Consider the following 27909-nt stretch of genomic DNA (forward strand, 5'->3'; position numbering starts at 1 on the left):
AGGCGCGTAGCGCCGAGATGGGGTTGGCGCGCGAAGCGCGCAGGGGCGAAGCCCCTAGTAAAAAAAAAAAAAAAATTAAGTTTCAAAAATTTGTTCCGCCATAATCTTTAAAGCGGACTTGACCTCTGCACAATCGTTGCAGTCTTCGGTGGAGTTTGTTGCGAGTAAATTCTTCCGACATTCGCGACAAACTTTGCTCTCTCCCGCGAAGGTAAGATGAGTTTCCTTGAGCTCGTAGAAGTTCTTTATGTCCGCGCTGAAATAAATCAGACACGGGGAACTTATATATTTTTTTTTTTTTTTGATTAAAATTTGCATGAGAGCTTACTGAGTAATCCAGCAGTTTAGGCATATCAGCCCCATTTTATGTTTTTCTCTTACGGTCTCACCCCGACCACATTTCAGAGTCTTCCACTGATTTTCAAAATAGATCTTGAATTCCTCTTGTGACATATTTTTTACGTCCTCCCACGGAAAACTGGAGGTAATTACGCCCGCATTGATGAAGGCGGAAACGGGTGGAGTCTTTATGATTGACATTTTTTCTTTTTCTTTGAACTAATTGGGACTGTCTTCGGTGACTACTTTTCTTATAATGATTTGTTATTTCTGCGTTGCTAATCAATTTGAAATTTGTTTTCTTCGGTTGTTTCTTTCTAGAAATTTCTTCTTCAGAATCGAGTTTTGTGTCGGATATGCTTTGGTTTATTAATGTGAAAGGAGCCACGATTATTTTTCGAGGTCGATGAGCGATTGCTTGATTTTCACATTTTATTAACCTTAAGTGTCAGTTTTTGTGAGCACTTTTTCAGGTTATTTGACACAGCCTTTTCCTTCCAATCTTCCCCGATTCCTGAGGATGACTGGTGGTCTTATTTTGAAGAAGGACGCAGAAATAATTCAGATAAGATCGTTTCTTTTCTTTTGAATACATATTCAATTTATTTTATTGAAGTATTCTCCCAAATTCACTCAGTGAATTTGAATTGTTTTACCATCACTCACATTTGTCCTTCCAAAACTCTAGGGTGAACTATTTTTAAAGAAGTCACCCCACGATTTCCTTATTTCATATGAAGAGAAGTCTGTTTTCGTCTTATTTGGTCCTGGAATTGTCGGTTCCCGGTTCGATGTTTTCATCCGAACCTGTTTCGAAGGGATCCTTCATGAAGAAGATTGAATTTCTTCCCGACATCAATCTGGGCCGTTGCGGATAACTTTGAATTCATGAAGCCACATAACACTTAATAACACTAACCTTTATAAAACATGGCACATAAATTTTTGGAATTATTTAACGCTCAACTATCTGCTCAAGGTTTTCTGTGGTTTACCTTGAGACTGTGGGCAAATGCCAGATAGTAAAAAAGGGAGTTCTTAAATTTTTAGAGCCACAGCTCCAACTCACCTTTGAGCACTGACTACTAGACTACTTTTATAATTGTTTTATCTTTCCCGAGTCGGGACGACTCTTTTCCTCGGGGGGGAGTAGTGTTACAAAGGGTGAAATCACCCGTTTTGCCCCCTCTTTAATGATCTAGTAGTCAGCATAGATAAAAGACGTTTATAAACCTCTTATGTCTTTAAAAAGAATAAGGTTGCTGCGCCAACCAACATTATTGTAAAAACAGTCTTGTTTCAGACTTTAAACAAGAAACACGTATATTGCATTAAAAGCATTTATCACGATATTTTTGTTCACGCCTTTGATTTGATAATAAGTTAACTCGCGGATCCATATTTCATTAACGTAACGTCTAAATCGTTACAATATATATATATAGTTTTCCGATATATAGATCAGTATATCGTCCCGCATCAACTCAACACTACTTCACATGGCGACGCCCCTATGAATGCAGAAATCCTAACTTTTAATGAAATAAAACAGCCGGAGATATTTGGTAGGTTCGATATTGATTCTGGAGAAAACCACAGTTTATCCGGTTTTTGGTAAAGTAACAGATATTTTTATGGTCGGAGACAACCCCTACTTTTTAGTTAATATTTTGCCATCTTGTAGATTCGATCATCATTTTTGGGGCTACGAAATAATTGAAAATCCAGGTATGGATATACATTCAAGTCTCATTTCGTTTACAATGTCACCCGATTCACGTCCGTGTAGTTTGTTACTTATAAAACAGTCTAAGACTTACGTAACTACACGTTACGCCTTGGAATTTCTTGCAATTGTTACATGTACCTGCTCAATGTTCATGTTTCATGTAAATTGAAGGAATGTTGAATAAACTGACAAATATTATAATTACAGACTCATTATTTCTATAACTATACCTTGCATGTTAAATTTACTGAACTTCTGGTAAATTTCACGAGAGTGGCAAGTCCGTATATGGGCTATTCCGCGTCAACCGGATCAGTCATCTCTCAGATATTTTTTTAATTTGGCATGTGGATTGTGTGGGACGAGTTAGATTTTTGTGCCAAAGCGCGAATCTCATAATGCAAAATTCGATTTTTTATTAACAATAACAAATTAGACTCCCATTTTTTTCAAAAATTCATAACTTCGGCAAAAAATTAGATACAATATATTTTTTTTTTTCAAATTACGCGGAAAGCTCCATAGAATTTAAAAAAAAATACGAAATGGTAAAAACAAGTTGTTATCAATTGTTTATTTAACAATTAATTTTTCAAAGATTTTCAAAACAGTGACTGACACGATCAAAAAATTTTTTTAAAATTCTGACATGTTCCTTGAACTGTACTACAACCTGTGAATTAATTCCAGAGGGGTGTTTTTCTTCGTTTTCGAGTAAAAAATCATTAAAGGTGTCGATGCGCATGAAATTGCGGCCCGCCGAGTCTCTACGTAATGGCGGGCGGCCGGTTGCCGTCCACCGCTACACCGCGGTGGCGTCGCAGCGTTATTTTAGAGTCATTTTCACGATGTAGGACATGATTGAAGAATCTGAAAAAAATACTGTACCTTCACAAGGCCTGCTCAAAGCGATAAGTGAAGTTTCAGGAATGTGTTTTTCACCGTTTTTTTATTACAGAGATTCAAAATAACGGTTACACACCATGAGAGTGCACATAAATGATAATAATTACATAACTTGCTACTTATTTTAAAATAAAAACACATTCTTGAAACTTCACTTATCGCTTTGAGCAGGCCTTGTGAAGGTACAGTATTTTTTTCAGATTCTTCAATCATGTCCTACATCGTGAAAATGACTCTAAAATAACGCTGCGACGCCACCGCGGTGTAGCGGTGGACGGCAACCGGCCGCCCGCCATTACGTAGAGACTCGGCGGGCCGCAATTTCATGCGCATCGACACCTTTAATGATTTTTTACTCGAAAACGAAGAAAAACACCCCTCTGGAATTAATTCACAGGTTGTAGTACAGTTCAAGGAACATGTCAGAATTTTAAAAAAATTTTTTGATCGTGTCAGTCACTGTTTTGAAAATCTTTGAAAAATTAATTGTTAAATAAACAATTGATAACAACTTGTTTTTACCATTTCGTATTTTTTTTTAAATTCTATGGAGCTTTCCGCGTAATTTGAAAAAAAAAAATATATTGTATCTAATTTTTTGCCGAAGTTATGAATTTTTGAAAAAAATGGGAGTCTAATTTGTTATTGTTAATAAAAAATCGAATTTTGCATTATGAGATTCGCGCTTTGGCACAAAAATCTAACTCGTCCCACACAATCCACATGCCAAATTAAAAAAATATCTGAGAGATGACTGATCCGGTTGACGCGGAATAGCCCATATGGATAGAATGCCTGTACTGTTAATTTTACCAAAAAGTTTACTAAAACAAACAAAACAATATTTTAGCTACGATTGCACCGATCGGTACTCTCAACTATACACACTGGTAACCAGTGCATGGATTATTCCCTCAGCTTGATAAGGATACCGTACAGTTTGGTTATTCCAACAATACCAGCTGGCTCAATGAACCACATTGGGGCAGTAATTTCAACTTTACGGTCTTGTAAATTTATCGTTGTTTTGTCGTAGCAATTAAAGCATTGACTAATAGATTTGTCGTTGTTTTGTCGTAACACTTACAGCATCGACTAGTAAATAAGCTGTCTGGACGGAGTAAATATAACATGCGTTTTTGTAATGCTGATGCTCGGAATTGGTTTTGAGAACCACAATTTGAGTTTCGAGCCTTACCAGACAAATAAAATAGGAATTACCGTACAGGCATTCTGTCCATATACGCACCAGCGATTTCAGTAAAAGTTACATTCATTACGGTATTCTGAACCCGGGATTTTTCTCCGTGTATCGAGTATCCACCATAATATAGTTACGGATACACAAAATGGTATAATTTTTCTGACAGTCAGATGGTTTTTCAAGATAATGCGTCGGAAGTTTGTACGAATTGTTAGAACAAAATTCCTTATATTTTGAACTTATTCCAATTATTGATGAGCATGTTTTAAATATTTGTTGCCAAAAAGGTCTTATAGTAAACCCACAGTATTCGGATGATATATTAGTTTCCTCTATTATTTTCACATGTTGTCTATGAATCTCAAGTTGAAAAAGATTTGCCATACCGACAAAAAATCCAATTTCGAACTAAGCGTGAAAGCCTGTGAGATATTCTTTCTTCGCTATATTCTTAAGTTTAAGGCCTTCGAGAACTACTGATTGCGGAGGTCCTCGAAAATGAGATGGAAATTGGTGACAGTACTGCTGAGCGAGGATCGACCGAGAATTTGCATACTCAATATGCGAAGGTGCAACCTAAAGCGAGAAAGCACGTGACGAACAATGGCAGAAATTTCTCGTTATAGGTACAGTAAAACTTAGCACGATATTCGCGAAGTGGCTACAGTAAAAACTTGACATGAAAGCTTTTGAAACTGTCTCAAAGTCAAAATTAATAAACATAATTCTCCACATGTAATGAACCTAAGTCTGTGAAATTTGACTTGTGGACTTATGCACAAGACGGGCTTACACATACAATCCTACCAATAAAAAAAAAATTGACAATCGACCAAAGTTGAATTTCGTTGTCGGTTCAAAAGTTGTTCAGCTGAGCAGTCCGTACATTCACTTTTACTGTGAGATAGTTTCACTATAAGTCTTTTTTATGCTTACTTACGAGCTATCGTCACTACGGTCGATACGTATGTGGATATCAAGATAGCTAGAGGCAGCAGAAACATGAAAATCAAACTGAGCGTCGTGTAGAGCTGCTCCTGCCATGGCTCCGTATAGAATCCGTGTGTGACGCATTGCCAAAATTCTTCAACGAAGGGCCCGCTCGCTTCGTGAAATATCACCAACTGAAATTAAGCACAAAACATCCAACGTTAGTAAACGTACGTACTTGTAAACCGTGTTCCAATAAGTATTACTAGTAATGATAGTAAGAATGATAAGAACCACGTTCCACAAGAAACTAAATTTCGCATACATGTATCACTGAGGGTAGTACCGTTAGTTGTCGAAAAGTGCAGAGCTAAATTCCAGAATCTTAGATTTTTTTAAATGTTATAGGTATAAATTTGACAAATGCGTCGCAGTGCAAGTTCACCACAAGATAGTTGAAAATAAATATTACAGTACTTTGTACAGACCCTTTGCATTCTGTTCTGCGTCTAACCGTAGTAGTCGAAAATAGTTCATACGATTGTGTGAAAAAGTTAATTGACACGGATAATTCGTTGATTATCTATTATTTAATACCAAGCCGTTGATCCGTTAATTCTATATTATTCACCGTAGTGTGTTAAGTTTGAAAACAATTGTCATGAACAACCAAAACTGTTTAAACGGCGTTCTCGAAGGAATTAATGTGTTCTAAATGAACTGATTCCAATGAATTTTATTGAATGAGGTTACGTATTGATGAATCCTAAAATTTTCGTAATGTCACCGAATGGTATTCAATATTAGTACTTAACCAAATAGTACGTGAAGTATTTGATCCCTTACAATTTATGATATTGTAACATTTTAAGACGTTGCCAAATAAGTATGGATTCGCGAGCTTATTTAGTGAATCAAATTAAAGGCGCAAATCAAATGTTATGGAAAAGCTTTAATAGCAGAGAACGTCTTTCTAGTTTAAAGTCTGAAACAAAACTGTTTTTACAATAATGTTGGTTGACGCAGAAACCTTATTCTTTTTAAAGACATAAGAGGTTTATAAGCCTCTTTTATCTGTGATGACTACTAGATCATTAAAAGGGGGTAAGACGGGTGATTTCACCCTTTGTAACAATATTGTAATGATTGTAAAGGTTGTGAGGCTTGTGAGATATTTTACATTTATTTGATAACGGTTCAGCAATAACAATTCACAGAATGATATTTGATTTATTAAAGAAAAGACCTACCAGAAGCAGAGTAACCAAAAGAAAAATTAGTGTATCGATTAACATTTCTATTTGTGTGGTTTTAATGTTCTATCGGTACCATTTATCAATACATGGAATATATTGACGTAAGACAGACCGATCAGTTCATTAAGTTTCACAAAGATTACAAATTTAAAATTCTATAAACATGAGTAACCAAAAAAACAAAAATTCTATAAAGTATTTACTAGAGGCTTCGCCCCTGCGCGCTTCGCGCGCCAACCCCACCTCGACGCTACGCGCCATACTATTTCCTTATACAGTGTCTGTTAAACAGGTGAATTTATTTGTGCTGATTTGATGACGAGTCCACAACTGTTAATCGGTTGTTTCCGGTCAACCCGACATTGCTATTGGCTCCCTATGCAGGTCTGCTCAGATTGTTTTCGTAAACGAATCCACTCACATGTACAAAACCCCCGATGCCATGCATCCCCAATTGCATTTGGCGACTTATTTTGCTATAGTTATTATTTTCCCCACAGTAGAAGAAATTCGTAGCTTTGCTATAAGTAGAATTTCTATGGCTTCAGACAAATTAAAAACTCGTTATGATATTCGAGCTAAGGATATAAAATTTAATCCCAGAGATTCTGTCTGGCTCTTTCAACCTCGAAGACAGAACGGACGGTGTCCGAAACTACAAAGAAACTGGGAAGGCCCTTACTTAGTGGTTAACCGGATCAAGGATTTACAGGATCCAAAATAGTGTTTTTCGATACTAGTGCGCGAAGGTGGCAATGCCCGTACAAGCGTGAAGGCGCAGCACGAGCCCGGAGATGAGTTGAAGGGCGAGTGTGGCGCATTCACGCGAGATAGGCAGTGCTAACTTTCGCACGTGTATCGAACTGTATTTTTTATTACACCTGTAATGGAATGTCCATTTTTATGCACCAAACTATTCCACCGGTGGCGCTAGTGCAGCTGTTTGCGAAATGCGCAACTGTGGATAAAAGCGCGACCGACTTTTTCGCACACCGCTAGCAATGTGGAAAGGTTTTTTCTCACACCCCTAGCAATGCGCGAAAATTTTACCCGCACATGTGTATAAAAGACTACTTTCGGTGTTTGTAAATGGTGCATAAAAATGAACTTTCCATGCAGGTCTAACAAAGAAACCTATTTCTTCTCTGATATAACTCTCCTCGAGTTCTGTTTCATTACTTCTGCTGACATGTTTGCCAGTATGATATATTTGAAACGATACTCAGTCTCACCTCTGCGTGTCGATCTTGAGTGCCGTATACACAATACGCCAGCGCTCAAAAAAGACAATTCCCGTCGGGAATCATCTTGATAATTCTCGTTTGCATGTTTATTTTTTGCGTGTCAGAAACAGTTACCTATAAAGATATTTGTCAAAGACTATCATAAACAGCCGATGACAGCTGTCAAAGGAAGTTTTGTTTTCTAGATGCTTTTTGTTTTGTTTTCGGCATCTCACCCCACCGCCAACTTCATGCGTGTACTATTGTTATTACAATCTTTTTTACTAGTTCATTTGTTCAGAACTTTTTATTAGATAGAGAGATTAGGCAACGTTGATATCATTCATAGACGGGTGAAGTGAGATTGGAGCAAATTTTTTATATACGGATTTCTCGAGTAATACACTTCTCGCAAAAATTAAGGGAACAACAAAATTTTTGAAATTTTTTGGTGATTTTCAACAGGCTGTATTTCAGTGAAAAATGGTCGTACAAGAAATAAAAAAACAAAGCTTTTGAAGCTTGAAGACTCTAGTTTTTAAATTTTTTGGTTAAAAATTTTTCGAAGCACTATTAGCCATGCAATCCTTGGATAAAGCACGAAGAAAAAATTTTCATAATTTTTTACATTTTTTTTTCGCTCTACGGGCATGGAAAAATTTTTCCGAGCTGAACCAATGCATAGGTCGCATAGCCTGTTTATTCAGCTTCAAGATGCTTTTTTTAAACCTCGATACGACCATTTGTCTTTGAGATATCGAATTTTGAATGCCAAAGGATCCTTTTTCACTCAACTGCCGATATCTCTAGAACTACTGGTCGCCTAGCGAGCCGAAGGGCAGTTTCTTTTTCTGCAGAAAATTTCCTACAAAAATCTGTCATGGTTGATGTCAAAAAAAAATTTTTTCCACCTGTAGCGTTAACGTGAAAAAAGAGCAAAAAAATGCCATTTTGCCTTTTTTTGGATAATCGACTATAGCTTCGTCAATATTGGGGGGAAAGCTTAGGTTAGAAGAAAATTTTACAGCCTAATGTACCCCAAAGGTCCCCCTAAATCGGTAGATGGATCGGTTCAGCGGTTTTCCTGGACCGATTGATTGAAATTTTGAAAAAAATCAAGGGAACAAGGTTTTTGTTTGTTAAGGAATTTTTGGATAATCGACTGTATCTTCGTCAATATTGGGGGGAAAGCTTAGGTTAGAAGAAAATTTTACAGCCTAATGTACCCCAAAGGTCCCTCTAAATCGGTAGATCGATCGGTTCAGCGGTTTTCCTGAACCGATTGATTGAAATTTTGAAAAAATTAAGAGAACAAGGTTCCTTAAGAAACAAAAACCTTGTTCCCTTGATTTTTTCAAAATTTCAATCAATCGGTCCAGGAAAACCGCTGAACCGATCCATCTACCGATTTAGGGGGACCTTTGGGGTACATTAGGCTGTAAAATTTTCTTCTAACCTAAGGTTTCCCCCCAATATTGACGAAGCTATAGTCGATTATCCAAAAAAAGGCAAAATGGCATTTTTTTGCTCTTTTTTCACGTTAACGCTACAGGTGAAAAAAAATTTTTTTTGACATCAACCATGACAGATTTTTGTAGGAAATTTTCTGCAGAAAAAGAAACTGCCCCCCGGCTCGCTAGGCGACCAGTAGTTCTAGAGATATCGGCAGTTGAGTGAAAAGGATCCTTTGGCATTCAAAATTCGATATCTCGAAGACAAATGGTCGTATCAAGGTTGAAAAAGAGCATCTTGAAGCTGAATAAACAGGCTATGCGACCTATGCATTGGTTTAGCTCGGAAAAATTTTTCCATGCCCGTAGAGCGAAAAAAAAATGTAAAAAATTTTGAAAATTTTTTCTTCGTGCTTTATCCAAGGATTGCATGACTAATATTGCTTCGAAAAATTTTTAACCAAAAAATTCAAAAACTAGAGTCTCCAAGCTTCAAAAGCTTTGTTTTTTTATTTCTTGTACGACCATTTTTCACTGAAATACAGCCTGTTGAAAATCACCAAAAAATTTCGAAAATTTTGTTGTTCCCTTAATTTTTGCAAGAAGTGTAGCTTCCGATGAAAGCACAAAATCACTCAAAATTGATAAAAATTCACGTCATGTAAATCTTAAAATGTGGGCGTGTCACTTATGTCGTTAAAAATCAGAACCGAAGCATCTTTATAAAGCTGAAACTAACAGCCAGAGTTAGCAACCAAACGTGTTAAATTTTTGGAAATAGAAAAATGCAGTTCAGTCTTATCCTTGTAATTCTATAAAAGTAATTGTGGTGCAAGGTATTTCCCAAAATTATTATTTTGGGACTTCACTGCCTTATTCAAATGAACATTAGAACATTTAGCTGCTAATTCTGGCTCCTAGTTTCCGCCACGTAGCACCTTTTATAAAAACAATGGACATATAACAGCCCCATTTTTCACAGCCTTTCAAACAGGCAGACACTATGAATATGTGGGCTTCACCCTGGAATGAGAAAATAACACGAAATCTAGACAATTGCGACAATCGGTGATTCTCCGAGAATTGAGAATTCAGCTCGGAACCATGGCAATCGATTTTTACAGGCGTTGTCGAGAACGTCCGAGAGATCGCGTGGGGCGAAAATTCTTAGTGGTGATTCGTCGGTAAGACGGCCGCACGAGTTCATGAGTGAACCGATTTCTCCGATACATTGTCGAAATAATTAACCGCCAGTGACAGCGACGCGTGGAATACCCAAATACTCAAAAGTGACAACGGGCTGTTCTTTTTGTGGTCAAGGAGAAAAAACCTATAGCGTCGTATAATTTCATTGGTAAGTACATAAACGAAACACAGTTGTGAAATAGATTACGTCAATCATGTCCACCTTGATGAGGTTCGGTTCGATAAGTTTGTTTACGATAAATTATTACTCTAGAAATTTATCACTAATAGGATAAAGTATACGTCACTTATGGTAGCGTTGGTTATTGTTTCTTTTTTTTTTTTAAGTTTTATAAATCAACCAGAGCCTGTTGAAACACGGATGAGAAACGTGAACCTAGACTAGGGTTTCGAACCTTTGGAAACGGTGTGAATCCGCTCTGACCATGTCCAAGTAGGATGCTCACCGAGACCAGCGAACGATTCATCAAAGAAAGCCGTGCCAACCTATTCCGGAGATAGAAATCGACGTATGCTAAGTAATCTGGCGTGAGGGCACACAGTGACCATCGTTCCTTCCGCAAGTAATTCAAATGCCAAACGAATTATTGTAATCTATAGATACCAAAAGAGCAAACACCTGCCCTTTCGAAAATTCTGTTGTGCCGCATCACGGCAGACAGATGCCAAAACTTTATCAAACATCCAATATGTAATACGCATCTGACAAGTTTCAGTACAGACGAAATGAATATGTATTTAGAAACTGCACTTGCTTTCAAATTGCCTCCACGGAACGCCACCAGGTTGTTTACCGTCTGGAAGGAGTTAAAATTCTCAGGTACTATGGCTTTCCAAATCTAGTGGTAGCTCGGTTCTCGTACCCGAAGGAATGACTCGCAGGTATTAAAAAGGACCATAGTAACCCTAGCGTGAGCAGCTTGATCCATCCCGATTCTTCTGTGAAGACTTATATTCATTCTTCTGGTTATGGAATTTCTTTGGCCCATGAGGAATAACGAATTTCAGAAGATATTCATGTCATTTCAAAATGTCACTCACTAAATAGCGTACAAATTTTGTTACGTTAACCGTCTTCAAGAGCTCCCAGCATTATAAATATCTGGGACAGCTAACGCGATACAGTGTAAATAAAAGAAACTTTTCACTTCAGAGTATGTCTCTAACCCCCCCCCCGCCGAAGACTCGTACATTCGTGATTACTTTGCTTAGGTTTGTAACACTACAAGCATTAAAATATTTTAACGCACGCAAACATTTCAACCTGAACTGTAATTTAACTGACGAGCATGATTACTGACGGATGGTGACCAAGCCGGAAATTGGAGGAGACAAATACATACTCTATGGGAAGACACCGGGGCGGAAGATCTATCATACCCACGGCCTTCTACATAGGTCTGGGCACTCCGTCTCTAAGATCAAAACGGAATTGAAACCGACGTTGTAAGCTGTGGTGTATGCGTGTACGACGTGAGCGAGACATCGAGCGTGAGTGGGGAGAGAGCAAGACAGAGAGGGAAGATAGAATGTAAGGGGTGAGAAATCAGTTCGATGGTCACCGTCCCCAAATAAAGATATAACGATAATTCATCTGTCCATATTATTATCCCGTTATCCCTAATACACCGCGTTTTGCCGCATTTTTGCCGCTTGCTCTAACGAGGGGGAGGCCAATACACTGGTGAGTGTACCTACTTATTATTAGACATGCACTTGCAGTAGCCAGCCTCCGAGATTACAACGCTCCGGTCGAACTAAGAAACACAGGCTTCAAACCGGTTACACGGCGTTCAATGGTAAAGAGATAGGAGTCCCCAGACCTGTGATGAATAAGAATTCTCGACCTCGTATATAATCTATTATAGAATCTTGGTGATCGGTCAATTAAGTAAACGTATTTTTAGTTAACGTTTCGACCCGGATATGGGCCCTCCTCAGAACGAATTATTTATTTAACTCTCAAGAACAACAAAAAATTTTTTTAATAAATAATAATACTAGAAGTAATCAGACATTAGATATTGTAGATGTAATACTCTTAGGGCTATTATATATTATTGGTTAGTAAGAACATTTTGATTAATTGAAAAAAGAATGGCTTTAAGTGTTATTTACCTTTTTTTTATAATAAGTAAGTGGACTAAGATGTAGTCGAATTCACAATTTACAATTAGTGGAGACAATGTTCTATGAGTGACGGTAGTCAATGTCAATTTTCTAGTTATTTTACATGTAGGAGTTAATAGTTGGAAGTCATTAATTAAAAAGATTAAAGAACTATGTTTCTTCACAGTCAGTATGTCATTGTGTTGAAAGGTTTTTAAAGAAGGTCTTTTTAGCAGTATAATTAATTTGCAAGTGTCCAAGAAGTGGAGGTAGGCTCTTTATGACTATGTTCCACATGTCTAACCAAAAATTATTGTTGGTTGAACCGATTGGGTCAACAGGTGAATAACGACTGATGGGAGAAACAAATATGATCCAGAGTGAAGGTGAACCCAATATAAACAATTATACAGAAAAACAATAAATATTTTGTGAAAAAAATTATGTAGAAAGAACTATGTTATGGGGACAAAAAAATTTTTTTTTTTTTTTGTGTCTAGTTAAGGTTAAACAATATTTGTTGTGTGGGCGGAGATTAGAGGCTTGTAAATATTACTTAAATGTTCAACATCTTGTCTAAGATTAACAGAATTGGTGTGACCTACAATGTTGCACAGTTCTAGTAATAGTCTTTCATAATAATTGTGTTCTTCACAAAGGATGTTTGTATTGTCGTAATTAAAAGTATGTTGTTTATCGATACTATGTTTTGTTAGAGCCGTGTGACGTTCTTCAATCTCATGTACATTGCGTTGGTGTTCCCTGATTCTGGTGTTAAGGTGGCGGCCAGTTTGACCTATATAAACTTGGTTGCAATCATAGCAAGGTATTTTATACACAACATTGGATCGTCCCCAGACCTGTGTAGAAGGCCGTGATCATATCTCATAGCAGTGATATTTATTTCTATCTCTAACTCAAGTAACTACAAACGAATTTCTATTCTCCCGTAATTCAACCAAAGACGATACGATTAAGAAGTAAAGAGAAAATCATCAGTGTTCCGCAGTAGACCGCAGAAGTTCCACGCTAATCAATCACCAAATCAAGTGGATTATACATTGTCTCTGGATCATCGAATTTCGAACATCACACGTGGTAAACGTTATCATCTTGATCTACACCATCTTGGATTGTGCTCTCATCGAAGGCTGTTGCTACCTACGTTGGATCTCTACGAGTTCTTTATACCATATTAACAGTGTGCTAATACGGTAACAAATAAAATTACGTCACACAAATGAAATCGATACTTTCAATTGTCGTTCATTAATATACCCGACTAATTAACTAGTGGACTCTTCTATTACTCGTGAAATATAACGGCGCATTTTAATATGTATGTTTGAATGATGTATGGATAAATAAATCTCTTTCATAGGCATAGGTACCTTCAACTGTTATATCAAATTTCTCAAAAAAAAAAAAATTTATTTGGATCGAATCTCAGCGATTTGGTACCAGTTTTTAGGTCAACGCTATTGATACTGACTTCTCGGAAATGTTGGCTGTCAAAACAGTACTCAACAATAGTTTTTAGCAGAACCAACCTTGATTTGATGTTTATAAACAAAATGTATGAACTTTTTTGGATACAATCATGAGTACTATTCAATTTTGATAATGATTTTGCGTTGAACCAAATTATTTTATTTTACCATGTGAATTATTTCAAATAATTGCACGCCATATTCCCCCTAGTCGTAGCACTTAGCTTCAAAGTCAAAATGTCTAATTTCACGTGTAAGAATCGCACAGACATATTATAGATAATGTCAGGAAGCCAGCGAAATATACACATTGCGAATAAAAAGACAAAAACAATCGTGGAGTGCTTTCTATCTCTGTCTAATAGTTAGGGAGCTGGCTGCCATTTTGGTAAATGATTTGTTTGTCTTTCATATCGATAGGGATGAAAGTTCAGATCAATACAAATCGATTCGGTCCAGTTAATTAACCCATTAGTCACGTTTGACCGATTGTCAACAATGCTAGGACAATGGGATTTTAATAAAAATTAGTACCCGGCTATTTTTAAGGGTGCTCTTTCAGAATATCGAGTTTAGAAGCCATGAAAATTAGATTTTCTATGGAAAATTTGCAATTAAAAAAAAAAAACAGCGAAATTTCGGTGTAGTTATTTTAAAAAACTATTTATATCGAACCTTCATAATACTCAAATCAGATTCTTTTCTGCAAAAATCGTAGAATTTTTATCTGTACTTTAAAAACCTATTGGTTAAGAATTTTTTTTTATTAATTGTTTGCAAAATAGCGGCTCGAGAAGGGTGAAATTTTACGTAAAAATCAAACAATGATTCCTTGCTTGATTTCTCGAGCTAATTGTCTTGGGTTCAACTTTGGATAAAACCTTGATTCAGTGTCTGAATTTCGAAAATTATGGAAATTTTGAAAATTAAAAATGGCGGATTCAAGACGGCGGATGAAATCATTGAAAAAACATTATTTGGCGCAAAAATTTTGATCCTAGGGTTTTCGGGGTCGTTGATTACGAATCTGAGGTCAGTTTTAAAAAACTACAAAATGGCGGATTCAATATGGCAGACAAAAAATCAAAATTACATGATTCTGCCCAAAAATATGTGACCAAAATATGTGATTATCTACGAATATATTATGTAGAGTGCAAATAAGTGAAAAAAAATTCACATCCATGTATATATATCAATAACAATAATAATATATCCACAATTTGAAATTTCTGAAACTTGACTTCAGATTCGTAATTAGAAGCAGGGATCCCCAAACCCTAAAGAGCAAGTTTTTGTGCAGAATTACATGATGTCTATTTTTTGTCCGCCATATTTGATCAACTCTCATGAGTTTCCTATACCTAAACTCATATTTGTAATTAAAGACCCCTAAAACCCCTGAGAGAAAATTTTTGGGCAGAATCATGTAATTTTGATTTTTTGTCTGCCATATTGAATTCGCCATTTTGTAGTTTTTTAAAACTGACCTCAGATTCGTAATCAGCGACCCCGAAAACCCTAGGATCAAAGTTTTTGCGCCAGATAATGTTTTTTCAATGATTTCATCCGCCGTCTTGAATCCGCCATTTTTAATTTTCAAAATTTCCATAATTTTCGAAATTCAAACACTGAATCAAGGTTTTACCCAAAGTTGAACCTAAGACAATTAGCTCGAGAAATCAAGCAAGGAACCTTTATTTGATTTTTACGTAAAATTTCACCCTTTTCGAGCCGCTATTTTGCAAACGATTGATAAAAAAAATTCTTAACCAATAGGTTTTTAAAGTACAGATAAAAATTCCACGATTTTTGCAGAAAATAATCTGATTTGAGTATTATGAAGGTTCGATATAAATAGTTTTTTAAAATAACTACACCGAAATTTCGCTGTTTTTTTTTTTTTAATTGCAAATTTCCATAGAGAATCTAATTTTCATGGCTTCTAACCTCGATATTCTGAAAGAGCACCCTTGAAAATAGTCGGGTACCAATTTTTATTAAAATCTCATTGTCCTAGCGTTGTTGGAAATCGGTCAAACATGACTATATGAAAAATGTCATTTCGGGCGTTAATGGGTTAAGGTACCACGTCCCTGCAATTTGGAGTTACAGCGCTTCAAAAATGTAAAAAAAGCGTACTAAATCATGTGTTCGTATCTGCTTCTTGGACTGATGGTCAGAATTATCCTCCAAACGTTGAAAATCCAGAGGCAGACATGCAGGGCCCTGCATTATCACGAGACGTGGTTGTAAAAATGTAAAAAAAAAGCTCGACGAAATCATTTGTTCGTCGTTCTAGTTGCGTCCATTCGATTCAATAGGACTACCCGAATACAAAAAAAAAGTTGGCAGACATTTTGGTCACTGATTTTGAGGTTTACCATTTTTTGAAGTTCACGCAGAATCAAGGGAAAGTGGGTATTACGGCTATTTATTGTTGGTATTAATAGTTTTAGTGTTATTATATTGTTGAGTGTTTTTATTGGATCCAATAAAAAAAAGAAAAAAACAGTTTATTACAATGCCAGAAGATGCAAATAAATTTAAGGATGTATGTCATGGATCGTCCCAGCCAAAAATTGTATACGATCAGACTTTTCGTACTTTATTACTTGATAAAAATCTGAAAAAATTCAACAACATTCGGCATGCTATGAACAACAATCATCAATAATAATATTGCCCAAAAGTTATTAACCAAATTTTTTAAACAAATAATTATTCAACAATTTATTATATATGTATAGGTATACACCTACATGTATAGGTATGCCCCAACTCTCTACGGAGTTATAACGTTCTCACTTTTTTCTCTCTAGAAAGAAAGACAAACAACACAGTTCATTTTATACCTGCGGGACGGCAGGTAACAGATTTAGAAGCCGGATATTTGAAATATGTTTTTAAAATTGTTCCTATCGATTGCTTGTATGTAACATTAATTATTTTCATTAACATTTTGTAGGCGCAGAAGTTTGTACTTGTGGCTTGGCGCGAGCGTAGAGTTAAAAAAAAAATTATATTTAAATGGTCTGCCTTTGGAAAATCAGGGGTCTGGATGTCTGCCTCTGAATATTCAACGTTTTGAGGACGGTTCTGAGCATCAGTCCAAGAGGCAGACACGAACAAATGATTTAGCACACCTTTTTTTTACATTTTTGAAGCGCTGTCAATTGACAAATCAGCGCTACCATGGTGGCAGACCATTTTTCTGTAGCTCTTCACATTGTTTTTAATCGAACAATTCAGGTGTGCAGATCGAACATTTCATATACACGTTTTTGAATCATAAAAAAAATTTAAAAATTTACTACTACAAAAGTCAGAGGTCTGGATGTCTACCTCTGGATTTTGATCGTTTTCGGGATGATTCTGACCATTAGTCCAAGAGGCAGACACGAACAAATGATTTAGCACACCTTTTTTTTCAAATTTTTTTAGCGCTGTCAATTGATAACGCAGGTCTGTCATGGTGACAGACGCGGTCCTTAATGTTTCTTATGGTACAAAAATTGATATTAATAATGTCCGCCAGACGGACAAATCATTTAGAAATTTTGGCAGCCAGCTCCTTAACTATAACCACTTGCATCATTTCGAGGTTGTAAGAACAGTTACTGACACATCGAGAATATCCTACTTATAGATAATATGGTGTACAAAGTTGGACATATTATTGAAAAAGTAAAATACTATTGAAGTGATTGTAATATATGGATGTTTTCAGTGGGTCGGGGCGAGAGTGGGGGGGGGGGGGGGGGGGGGGGCAAGACGTAAGGCTGCTGCCCTCCTCTACCACTAACCTCTACCTCTACCTCTAATTGTGAAATCAATTTTCTTTTTTAAGAACTGGAATTTCGTTCAGGTACTTCAGAAAAGCAATAACAGTTTGAATTAAAAAAAAAAACATATCATTTATTGCGCAAATAAATCACATATTAATATATTTCGGAAGACAAAAAAGTGGATGTCTTGTAGTAGAACTAAGATAAAATCTTTGAACTTGATAACTTATTTTACAAACGGCAAACATTTAAAAACTCATATGGTATTTATGTTTGATATATACTTCTGTTAATATCAATTTTAATTTAGTATATGGAACTAGTTATTGTTAATTTAATATTCTGAGATATTCCACGCACCGTCGATGCCGCCTTTAATGCTCCAGTGGCAAAGGTTCGAATGAGGATAACAAATGAAAAATGGTAAGAATATCTGTTGAAAAATGATCTGTTATATTGCGAATGAATAGAATCAGAGTATTCGATCGGAATCGATTTCTTTAATTCTTCATTTGTGAAATATAATTTTTTATATATATTAGAAAAATTATATCTTCAACGGATAGAAGTGATTTTTCAAATATGTTTGGATAAATGACATGAGTCCTAAAAAAACATTTCTCTTCAATGTGATTTATTTGACCAAATAATCAAAATATACGACAATTTTGGAGAAATATGTTATGGGGTCATATGTAAAGAAAACATTCATCCTAAGAGAACCTTTTCTCAACTTTATTCGATCATGAAGGATGGACGATGAACAGTTTTATGAAAGAACCTCCAGGAACATGTGAATAAGTAGTTTCTATTTTTTATTCAATATTTTATTTTCAGATAAATTATCTTGGGCATATGTGTTCGCAATTCACCAGCAATCCACCACAACTCGCTTTCTTCCTTTTTGCCGCTCCACGAAGTTGTCGCCTGGGATAAGTGCCCCGGTCCCCCCCCCCCCCCCCCCCCCTTCCTCCTCGTAGATCCAGCGCCGAAAATAACCCTCCCCCAGTCAACAAAGAAGCTTCATTGCGCATGCGCCAGAGGACCGAGATAACAGCACTCCGCAATCTTCTCTCTTTTTCTTTTCCGGACGTATTTCCGCTTACAGAAGCGCCCATGTCTCATCTACTTTCTCTGCAATACGAGTATCTATATGGTGAGATGTTAGAGTTGGTTGGATAAATAAAAGGAAAAGAGTCTTGAAAATTTAAATGATTATACGTAACACTAATGTATAAACTTATTGACTTCTAATAAGCGCTTAAAGAATAATTTTAGAACGTAAATTTCACGATAAAAGTGTTTAAAATATTGGGAGAGCCTGCATTCTTATTGACAGTAGAATAATCTTCCCATGAGTTTTTATACATTATATGTAGACTTTGCCGTAATTTACAATCCGTAATGTAGCTTGAAAAGTTTTTGAACAGATGATATTTTTCGAGACTGTAATAAAGAACAGATTCTAAATATGCATAAATCTAGGGCATGAAATAATCTATTTTACACATACTACGTAAACCGAACGATTTGAAAAAACACGTATCGGAAACTTTTCGCGATATAGGAACTCTCGCATACAATTAATTACAACTCGCTATCTGATATGACAAAGACGACGTTTACGTCTTTAGACTTACGTTTGGGGTGAGCAATGTTTTCTTTTATTGAGAACTGCAGATGCAGTACTTTCAATAGACTTATCAGATCATCAATTAGAGTGGGAACTTATAATGAAATTCTTTGGAAACTTCTGCAGCTGCATAAGAAAAATTTCCAGGTGTTTTAAAGAAATGCCTGCCAAGTACTGATATCTGAAAAATTTTCATCTCATCACAAATCTCTATTCTTCACTTTTATATCATTTTATTCAAAAAGAGATGACAAATGCCAATTTATTTATGAATTATGTACCTACTTGACGACAAAGATTGATATTAACATTTTTTCGTATATAAAGGAAGTATTTTTGCCGGTCAGGTGGTAGCTGAAACATTGAACAATTTTCGTGAGTCTATATTCTCATGGTTTTCAAGTTAAATACAAAATTTTTGCAATGCAGGTCATAACTTTATTATATATTGCACAGCGATATCTAATACGGTACTAATAATGAAAGGTTCCGATGTGCTCCCCACCACCAATTTTGTTCATCTTAGGATATATTATTCTTCATCGAAATATAAGCGACACGTATTTTTATTTATCAGCGAATGAACGGCTTAAAGGGCTAAAATCAACTCCCAAAGTTGGGCATCCACAGTGGTAGATTCGTAGTTTCGCTTGCTTTTAGTTGAGATATTTGAATGAAACCAACTTGAGGATAATTCCCGGGGCGAATAACGAAAAATGCATTTTATGCGATTAGGGCAGGGTTAAATGGTAAAAGATTCAAGGGGTCGAAAGTTACAAATTCAATATAACTGAAAACCTGTTGCTCATATTTGAATGCAATTAATTGCATTGACAGAATATAAAAAATTAGGTCATACGTGTTTTTGCGTTTTTCGAAATAATGTCACATAGGAGGTGAACTACTCCTGTACACATACACCCAAGTTTACATTAAATTGGTACTATTTTGCTTCAGTTCGTGTTATTTAATATTACAAAGCTTTTTTGAGCAACAATTGAGAAATTATTTATTTGCATAACATTTAGTTTCATTAATGACAAAAACCACCCTCTCAAATTTTCGACCGCCTTCTTGCAGAGTTGATTTCACGATCGCGAAATCTTGCGAATCCCGGTATTTCAGGGGTTTTGACATCACTGGAATCGATTCTGGCCTTGCAATTTTGGAATCATCGCATAATAAAATACAGCAGTGCGATGTTGTTAGATTCATATAACAAATGCAATGAATGAGGGAGACCAGGACGTACATTATTTTATCAATCTGAACTCAACTTACAACTTACGAATCTTACAATATATTGAATTTCAACAATAATGAATTATCTACTTTTGTATTGTCTCCATATTAGAGGTAATATGCGTTGCAATACTCATTATAAGTATTACAATAATGATAATCGTCAAAAAATGGTGAAACCATAAGAACTTCTTGCACCAAGAAAAACGAATAGCCGCCATATTATTACATTTTGCAACTTGACAATGTGATGAACAAGTTCCTTCGAAAGCGAAATCCGCAAAATTTTCAAAATCTTTCTGGCTTGACTTCTGTGTAACTACTCTTGAACCAAGAAAGCTCAAAAAGATTGACATATCGTGGAGATGATAACTGATTGTAAGTCAAAGATTGTAATTTAATAACAGTATTTCTCGAATGTAAATTTACGTTATATTTCTTTAATAAAACACTGTCCGAGAATTGTCTAACGAAATTTTTCCACACCCTAAAACCGTAAGCGTAAGGGGGTTGAATCATTCCGGTTGTTATTTTAGATATAATTTTCAACGTAAATCTTTATTCGGAGGTGATGCCTAGCATACAGCTGCAGGGCAGTGGCTACTCCATACATCAATCAATACCACACTTTTTGAACCAACGTTGGACCTACGAGGGAGAAAACATGTTGCAACCAAGTCTTGAAATGTTCTGAAAATATTGTAATACAATATTTCTCTACATAGGTACGACTTTTTCATTCCAATAAGTGAATAATGATATGTTTATAATTCTCAACCATATTTTTGAACATCATAATCGGTCGAATACATTTTTCATTATTTACCATGAGAATTATCCTCCAATTGGTTTCATTCAAATATCGCAACTGGAAGCATGCGAAATTGTGAAACTGCTACTCAGGATGCCTAACTTTGGGGATTGAATTCACCCCGCTAAACCGTTCATCTGTTGATAAGAAAAAACACGTGTCGTTTAGATTTCGATCAAGAATAACATATCCTAAGACGAATGAAATTGGGGACAGCTTGTCAATATTTGTTTTGCACACTAGATATTTTGTGCCTCACTCTTTCGTGTGTACTATGGTTTTGAATATGCTATATGATAAACAACTGGATTAACTGGACAGCAAAAACTTTTGTCTGGTCGTCCTTTCAAGAGTTTGCAATGTCATGTCCATGGTGGGCTTCTAACATGATGTGGAGTATCAGAATTAAAAAAAAAAAAAAACGTTTAATAGGTTATTGCCTGTATACATAGGAGACTGCAAAAAATTTGAAGCAATGTACATTTAAACGATGAAAAAATTCATACACGTCAGTTTTAGGTATATGTGCACCATATGGGAATGTAAACCACATGTGTCTAGGCAATAAATGTTACTTTTGTCAATTTTAAATTAGTCCTAATATACGTTCAGCATTAAAAGCGCCGAACCGACCCGGCACTAACGTCATAAGGGAGAAATACTATTTTTATTATCGTCATCGTGCTACTATCGTTACTTCCATCTTTAATGGTAAGTTGCTATGCTTACTAATTTGAATGATTTCGTCAGAAAGCTGTAATTCAAAATTTTGGCAAGCATCTACTCTGTGCTTCACGAAATAATTAGTCGTTATGCGGTTTAGGGAGCAATTTATAGAAGATTGTAAGAGTTTGAATACGCCCGTCTAATTCAAAGTACAATTTGACCAAAGAAGTAGATAAGCTCATAGGCAAAGCCTTGACCTTGGCGGTTACTTTGACGATCTCTGACTTGACAATCTCTCACCCCCATTCCTTTGACGCCGACTGAATGATAGAGACGTACCTAACTAGAACAATATGGAGTGCGCTTTTCAAAAAATTAAACACGTTTACTAAATCTACGTTTGTTCTTGAATTTAATCTTCGTCGTCATAGAACAAAAATAACTAGTTTGCAATCAAACACGATCGAGATAAAGCTAACGTATAACTGACAGTTAGATCTAAAGTGTGACGGAGATCTATAGAAATCAAAAGAGGAAATGGAGGCCTGAGCGACGGAAAAATCCTAAAAGGGCTGTTCATGATAAGTTTTTATAGTTATACGTTTTATTTATACCATTTTATAGTTATACATTTTATTTATACCGTTTTTATAGTGATACATTTTAGTTAAACCGTTTTTAAAGACATGCATTTTATTTATACACCTAATGTATAAATTTACAACCCGGTAATTTTAAGGATTTTAAAGTATTGTTCAAACTTATGTTTTGTCACAAGAAAAATTGGATAACGGAAAATTTTGTGACTGACCAAAGTATTTCATATTTTATTTTAATCTTTGTTATAATAATATTGAATTTTGTCAAAAGTGTCAAAGATTGGACATGAACAGAGAGAGGTGAAACCGAAACAAAGAAAATCAACACACTTAAACCTCTTCTAATCGTAAGTTCTGGTACCTATTACAGAAACTTGAGAAAGATTTCTCCGAATTTCTTCGGCTAGAAACATAGCAATTAATTATTATACGGTAAATAAAGTATAAATACGTTACAATTACATAGTCGCTTATAACATTGTAAACAAAATTTTTATGGTACTCATACAAGTGATACGAATAGTATCAAACAGCTTATCCCGGTTCCAAATGACCGGTTTCTAGTGACCTTGTATTCCCACACGCATAAATAATTTCTGCAGTCGTATATATCGAGATCAATAATCACATGCGGTATAAAAAAAAAATAAAAATTCACCTCAAGGCGGGGACAAGACGTGAATCTGTCTTCTTCGTGGACCCAGGCCTTTAGGGATTCAGTATTCGGTTCTTTTGTGTGTGCGTTGACCCGTTAAGACCTTTCCAGATCCGCGATAAGGTTATCGTGGCATATTCACACATCAGAAATGTCTGTATTTCCTCGTCATGGCAGTCTCGCACTTGATTCAAACATTAGCAAGTTTAGTGATAATTTTCGACGTCAACTACAGATAATGAATTGCTCTCACTACAAAGCTTTGTGTATGTCTGTTATACTCGAACAATAAAGATGTCGTGCTTGTTCTCACTGACATAATGACCACGCAATGGTTATAAATCTTGCTTTTTCATTTATACGAACTGTTATGAATACTTCCAGAATCGTTAACGACTATTTTTAAAATTAAAAATTCATACAATATAGCAGATTCGGATCCATCCTTCCTGGTTAATCGAGGTTCTACACTTTTGAATCTAAAGGTTCTTTGCTCCGATGAATACACCAGGAAAAAAAAACCAATGGCGAGGTACAGGTTAGTTTTGTAGCTTATGAATATTCCGGTTTACGAAATATCTTATCATCATGCTGTAGACCATTTAAGAAATAAGCGATTTTTTTCCGTAGTCAACATTCTTATGTCTAAGATGATTGGTCAATCCTGTAACTTGATAAGTTAGTAGTATGCTTCACTTTTTCGATTTTCACCATTTCTCAAAAATTTTTGAGGAGTATATGTAAGAAATTCATCAATTTAATCTGCATATAATATTATTTATACAGATTTTATCGCTATTTGTCGAGATATTTCAACACTTCGATGTGTTTCCTAATTTATAATATTTCTCATTTATGGAAACTAATGATGCAATCCAACACTTTTTTCTACAGGATTTGTAATGATTGATCTTCAATATAACCTCACGCTGGTTATGATGTTATTTCAATTAGTCCTTCTGTCAGCAGCTGTATAAGTGAATCCAATCTCGTTACTTAAATTATCAGACTAAAGAAAAATCGTGGCAGTATTTTTTCCTTTAATTCAAAAAGTCTAATGAATTTTTTTTATAAGTTTTAAAGCTTTGCGCCTCACTCTTTCACGGGTATTGTGGCATTAGATATGCTACATGGTGAATAAATGGATGATCTAGACATCGATCACTTTTATATGATCGTCGGATTAAGAGTTACTAATGTCATATCCGTAGTAGGCTTGTAACGAAATATAGTGTGTCCGAATTTACAGAAAACTTTTAGTTGGTTGCTGCCTATTTCGTCTATGTACCATACGACAATGTGAACCACTTGTGTGTACGTAATAAATGTTATTTTTGTAAATTTTAAATCATCATTCGAGCCTGGTTCCCTCGTGCACGTGCCATCATCCTGGAAAGGACCCAATACTAACTTCACAAGGACGAGATACTACTAATATTACTACGATTGTCAGTATCGGCTTCATGATACTTACTGTTATTATCGTCCTCCAGTTGCCATGGTTATTAAACTGAAGTTTTCTTCTCAGATAAAGCAGAATAATTAGAAGCCTCTTCGCACGAATCAGAAATAGATTATATCGACGAACTCAACAAATGATGAAGATGATCTCAACTTTCGCTGAATTCGTTAACCTCGATTAATGTCATGCTCATGGCTGTTTTTAGACATTGCGACATACAGCGTACTTTATACCAACGTAGCAGTTAATGGATCAACTCATCAAGATAAGCAATTTTTAGCGAAAATAAAAAGATGAAGACTTTCTTTTTTACATTTATAAATAAGCAGGTTTAGGCTGACCATGAGCCAGCCTTTGAACATCCCGTTTTCAAACTCGTTTCAAGCTGAAATAATAAAAATAATGTCATAGGTTTATTTAAATATAGGAAGTACAATGCCAACTTCGTGATCGGCGACCGAAAAACCTTCAGATACCATAATGCACGAAAATCAGACGAGTTCTGGGTTTTGCTTCATCATATTTGACTGCAGCTGTAGGTACAATTTTTGCTTAAATGACCTGGAATCCATGGTAAGCGCCGCAAAAACCTTGTAAAATCAATTTTTATGAAACTTTGTGAATCCCTTCTCAAGATATCATTTTCATTTTATTTCTGATAATTTTATCATCTAAATTACTTGAAAAATACTGAACCGATCACAGTCAAAAGGAGTTCTACTGTAGAAGTGAAAAAACATCTTGGCTATATACGTTGAACAGAGCCACGTTGCATAAAGTCGGTGAACATTGTAAAATATCGATTTCTGAAGAAACCATCGTAGACAATCTATGGAAGCTGTTGGTGGATTTGACTGCAAAACAGCAATCTTCGTCAGACGCAAAATCAAAGCGCTCACGTGGTGAAAAGGGTATCACACACGATTCAACAGGGATCGTAAGCAGCCAGAGTGTGAGTAAACAAGCCGAGACTATATTTGCTGCGCGAAGTCTGTTCTTCTTTGATATCCTTTAATGTGAAAGGTCTCCCTATGCTGCATATAAATTTCAGAGAAAATATCTGCTCTTTATGTTATTGGGTTAGGTCTACGAATTTACATACCCGCAATTCGACCTGTCAACAACACCTTACGTTTCCACGGGCCTAGTTCTTATGGTTTCGAAGAGAAATTTAACATCACTTTCCTTTGAAGATATTAATATCATCAATTTACCTGAACGACATTTGACGTTAAGGTGATTCTTTCGAGGCCCATAGCGATAATGTGAAACAAATAATATCTTGTCTTAGACGCTTAGGTTTCGTTATTAAATTAGAGAAAAGTGAAAAAAGCGTTGTTTATATCTGAGTCTTGTTATTAACATTGAAGTCTTGCTTCAGGAATTGCTATGCGATTTTCTCATCTCAAAAAAGCACTCCTGAGTTTTTTCAGATTTTTGGAACGTCGTAATATGATGTCTTGTTTGTTCAAGATTTTTGAAGTGCTGAAAAAAACTATAAAAGAAATGTCCCCATCATGAACCGATATCAAAATGATCAGAATGAAAAAGATTTTTGACAATTTTTGGAGCTTTAAAAAAAGTGCCAACCTTGAGATAGGTTTGATTAATCATAAAAAGTCAACAGTTGTAGGAAAAAACTTTAAAAAATTCAGGAGTGCTTTTCTGAGATCGTAAAATCGTATAAAAAATTCTGAAGCAAATCAAAAGTGGTGAGGGAAAATCATTCGTTGAGTTGACATAGAGTGCCCCTCATGTTAGAAGCAACAGAGAAGAAGACAGAGCTGCCTTATCAAGAAGTCACGAATTTTATTCGCAAGCGTCTAAAGTAAAAGCTTTTGTACAATTAATAGGACGTCTAATCGCCGCTCCCCTTCTATACTTGCGATTACGATACGCATATACCAATCTGGGTATAAAGGTATCGTGATTAAGTGAAAAATTCTGTGTCAACAAATTCTAATCATATTTGAACACAGCGATACAGGATTGTGATTTTTTCTAGATACCTATTCCTCAGGTTCTATATTGAATCGTTAGCAGTGTCTTTCGGCTTTGAAAACGACAGTAGATAATTCGAGAAGTTGTGAGATACATTAACGATTTTACACTGCGACGGCCATCTCTCGTGTCAATAAAACGAGAGGAGCTTGATCTCCAAAGTTTTGCAAATTAGTTTCGCGTTTAATTAGTGCATTGTATATCCCTCTATCTGATAAAAAAGTCCTGAACAAATGAAAAGGAAGCCTAAAGCCAAAGAAGCCTGAAGCCTATAATAACAATAGTATACGCACGAAGTTGGCCGTGGGGTGAGATGCCGAAAACAAAAAAAAAAAGCATGTAGAAAACAAAACTTCCTTTGACAGCTGTAATCGGCTGTTTATGACAGTCTTTGACAAATATCTTTATAGGTATCTGTTTCTGGCACGCAAAAAATGAACGTGCAAAATGAATTCACCTGTCTAATAGAGAATGTATAAGGAAATAGCGAGGCGCATAGCGCCGTGGCGGCGGGGTTGGCGCGCGAAGCGCGCAAGGGCGAAGCCCCTAGTTACATACCGGGACAATCTCTTGAAACTATACATACAATGCGCATGCGCCAAATAATTCAATCTCATTGGTCGGTGAAATCGCCCCGCGGCGATGTTTTCGTCTGCTGAGCAGAGGGCCAACATACACAAAAATGAGACAAGACTCAAGAGCTGTAAATCTCTCGTGCATAAAACCGCGGATCGAGGTTATGTTGCTGTTTATTTTCACGTAGCGCGAATTGTCTAAGAATACTATCGTTCAGCAATACCGTGGTCGATATCGGAAAACATTCAACCGACGCAAATATCAAATGATACAGAAATTGGATGTTATTTATTGAAAGAAAAAATCTAAAATTCAATGTGAAATGTCATTAACAAGTGGGAGTCTGGACAAACAGAGGTAGGTAAGTAAAAACAAAGTTTATTGTGAACAGATTCTTTATTTACATAAAATTAAAAATGCGTCTCATTAACGATTTATGTTTTGTGTATTTTATTGGAAATTAGTTGTATCAAAAAATACCAAAAGGTCCTGTCTGATAATAATAGCTTCTAATATTTTCAGGTACGAAATAATTCATTGTCAAAGCGGGACTAAATTTGTCAGGCATGGAAGCATGTAGGTAAATTTCTAATTACGTGATCTTTGACTATTACAATATTTTAACATGGATTC

General features: G+C 35.8%; 1 protein-coding gene across 1 annotated transcript in view; it reads right to left on the reverse strand.

Moving 5' to 3' along the window:
• The window catches only part of LOC124211732 (gonadotropin-releasing hormone receptor), a 222957-nt gene that overhangs the window by 69175 nt on the left and 125873 nt on the right, over positions 1-27909 (reverse strand). The window contains exon 2 of the mRNA XM_046611085.2: positions 5119-5302. Within this exon, the coding sequence (XP_046467041.1) occupies positions 5119-5302 (184 nt within the window). The remainder of the gene's footprint in view (positions 1-5118; positions 5303-27909) is intronic.

Source organism: Neodiprion pinetum, chromosome 2 (genome assembly GCF_021155775.2).
Source record: "Neodiprion pinetum isolate iyNeoPine1 chromosome 2, iyNeoPine1.2, whole genome shotgun sequence".
Lineage (NCBI taxonomy): Eukaryota > Metazoa > Arthropoda > Insecta > Hymenoptera > Diprionidae > Neodiprion > Neodiprion pinetum.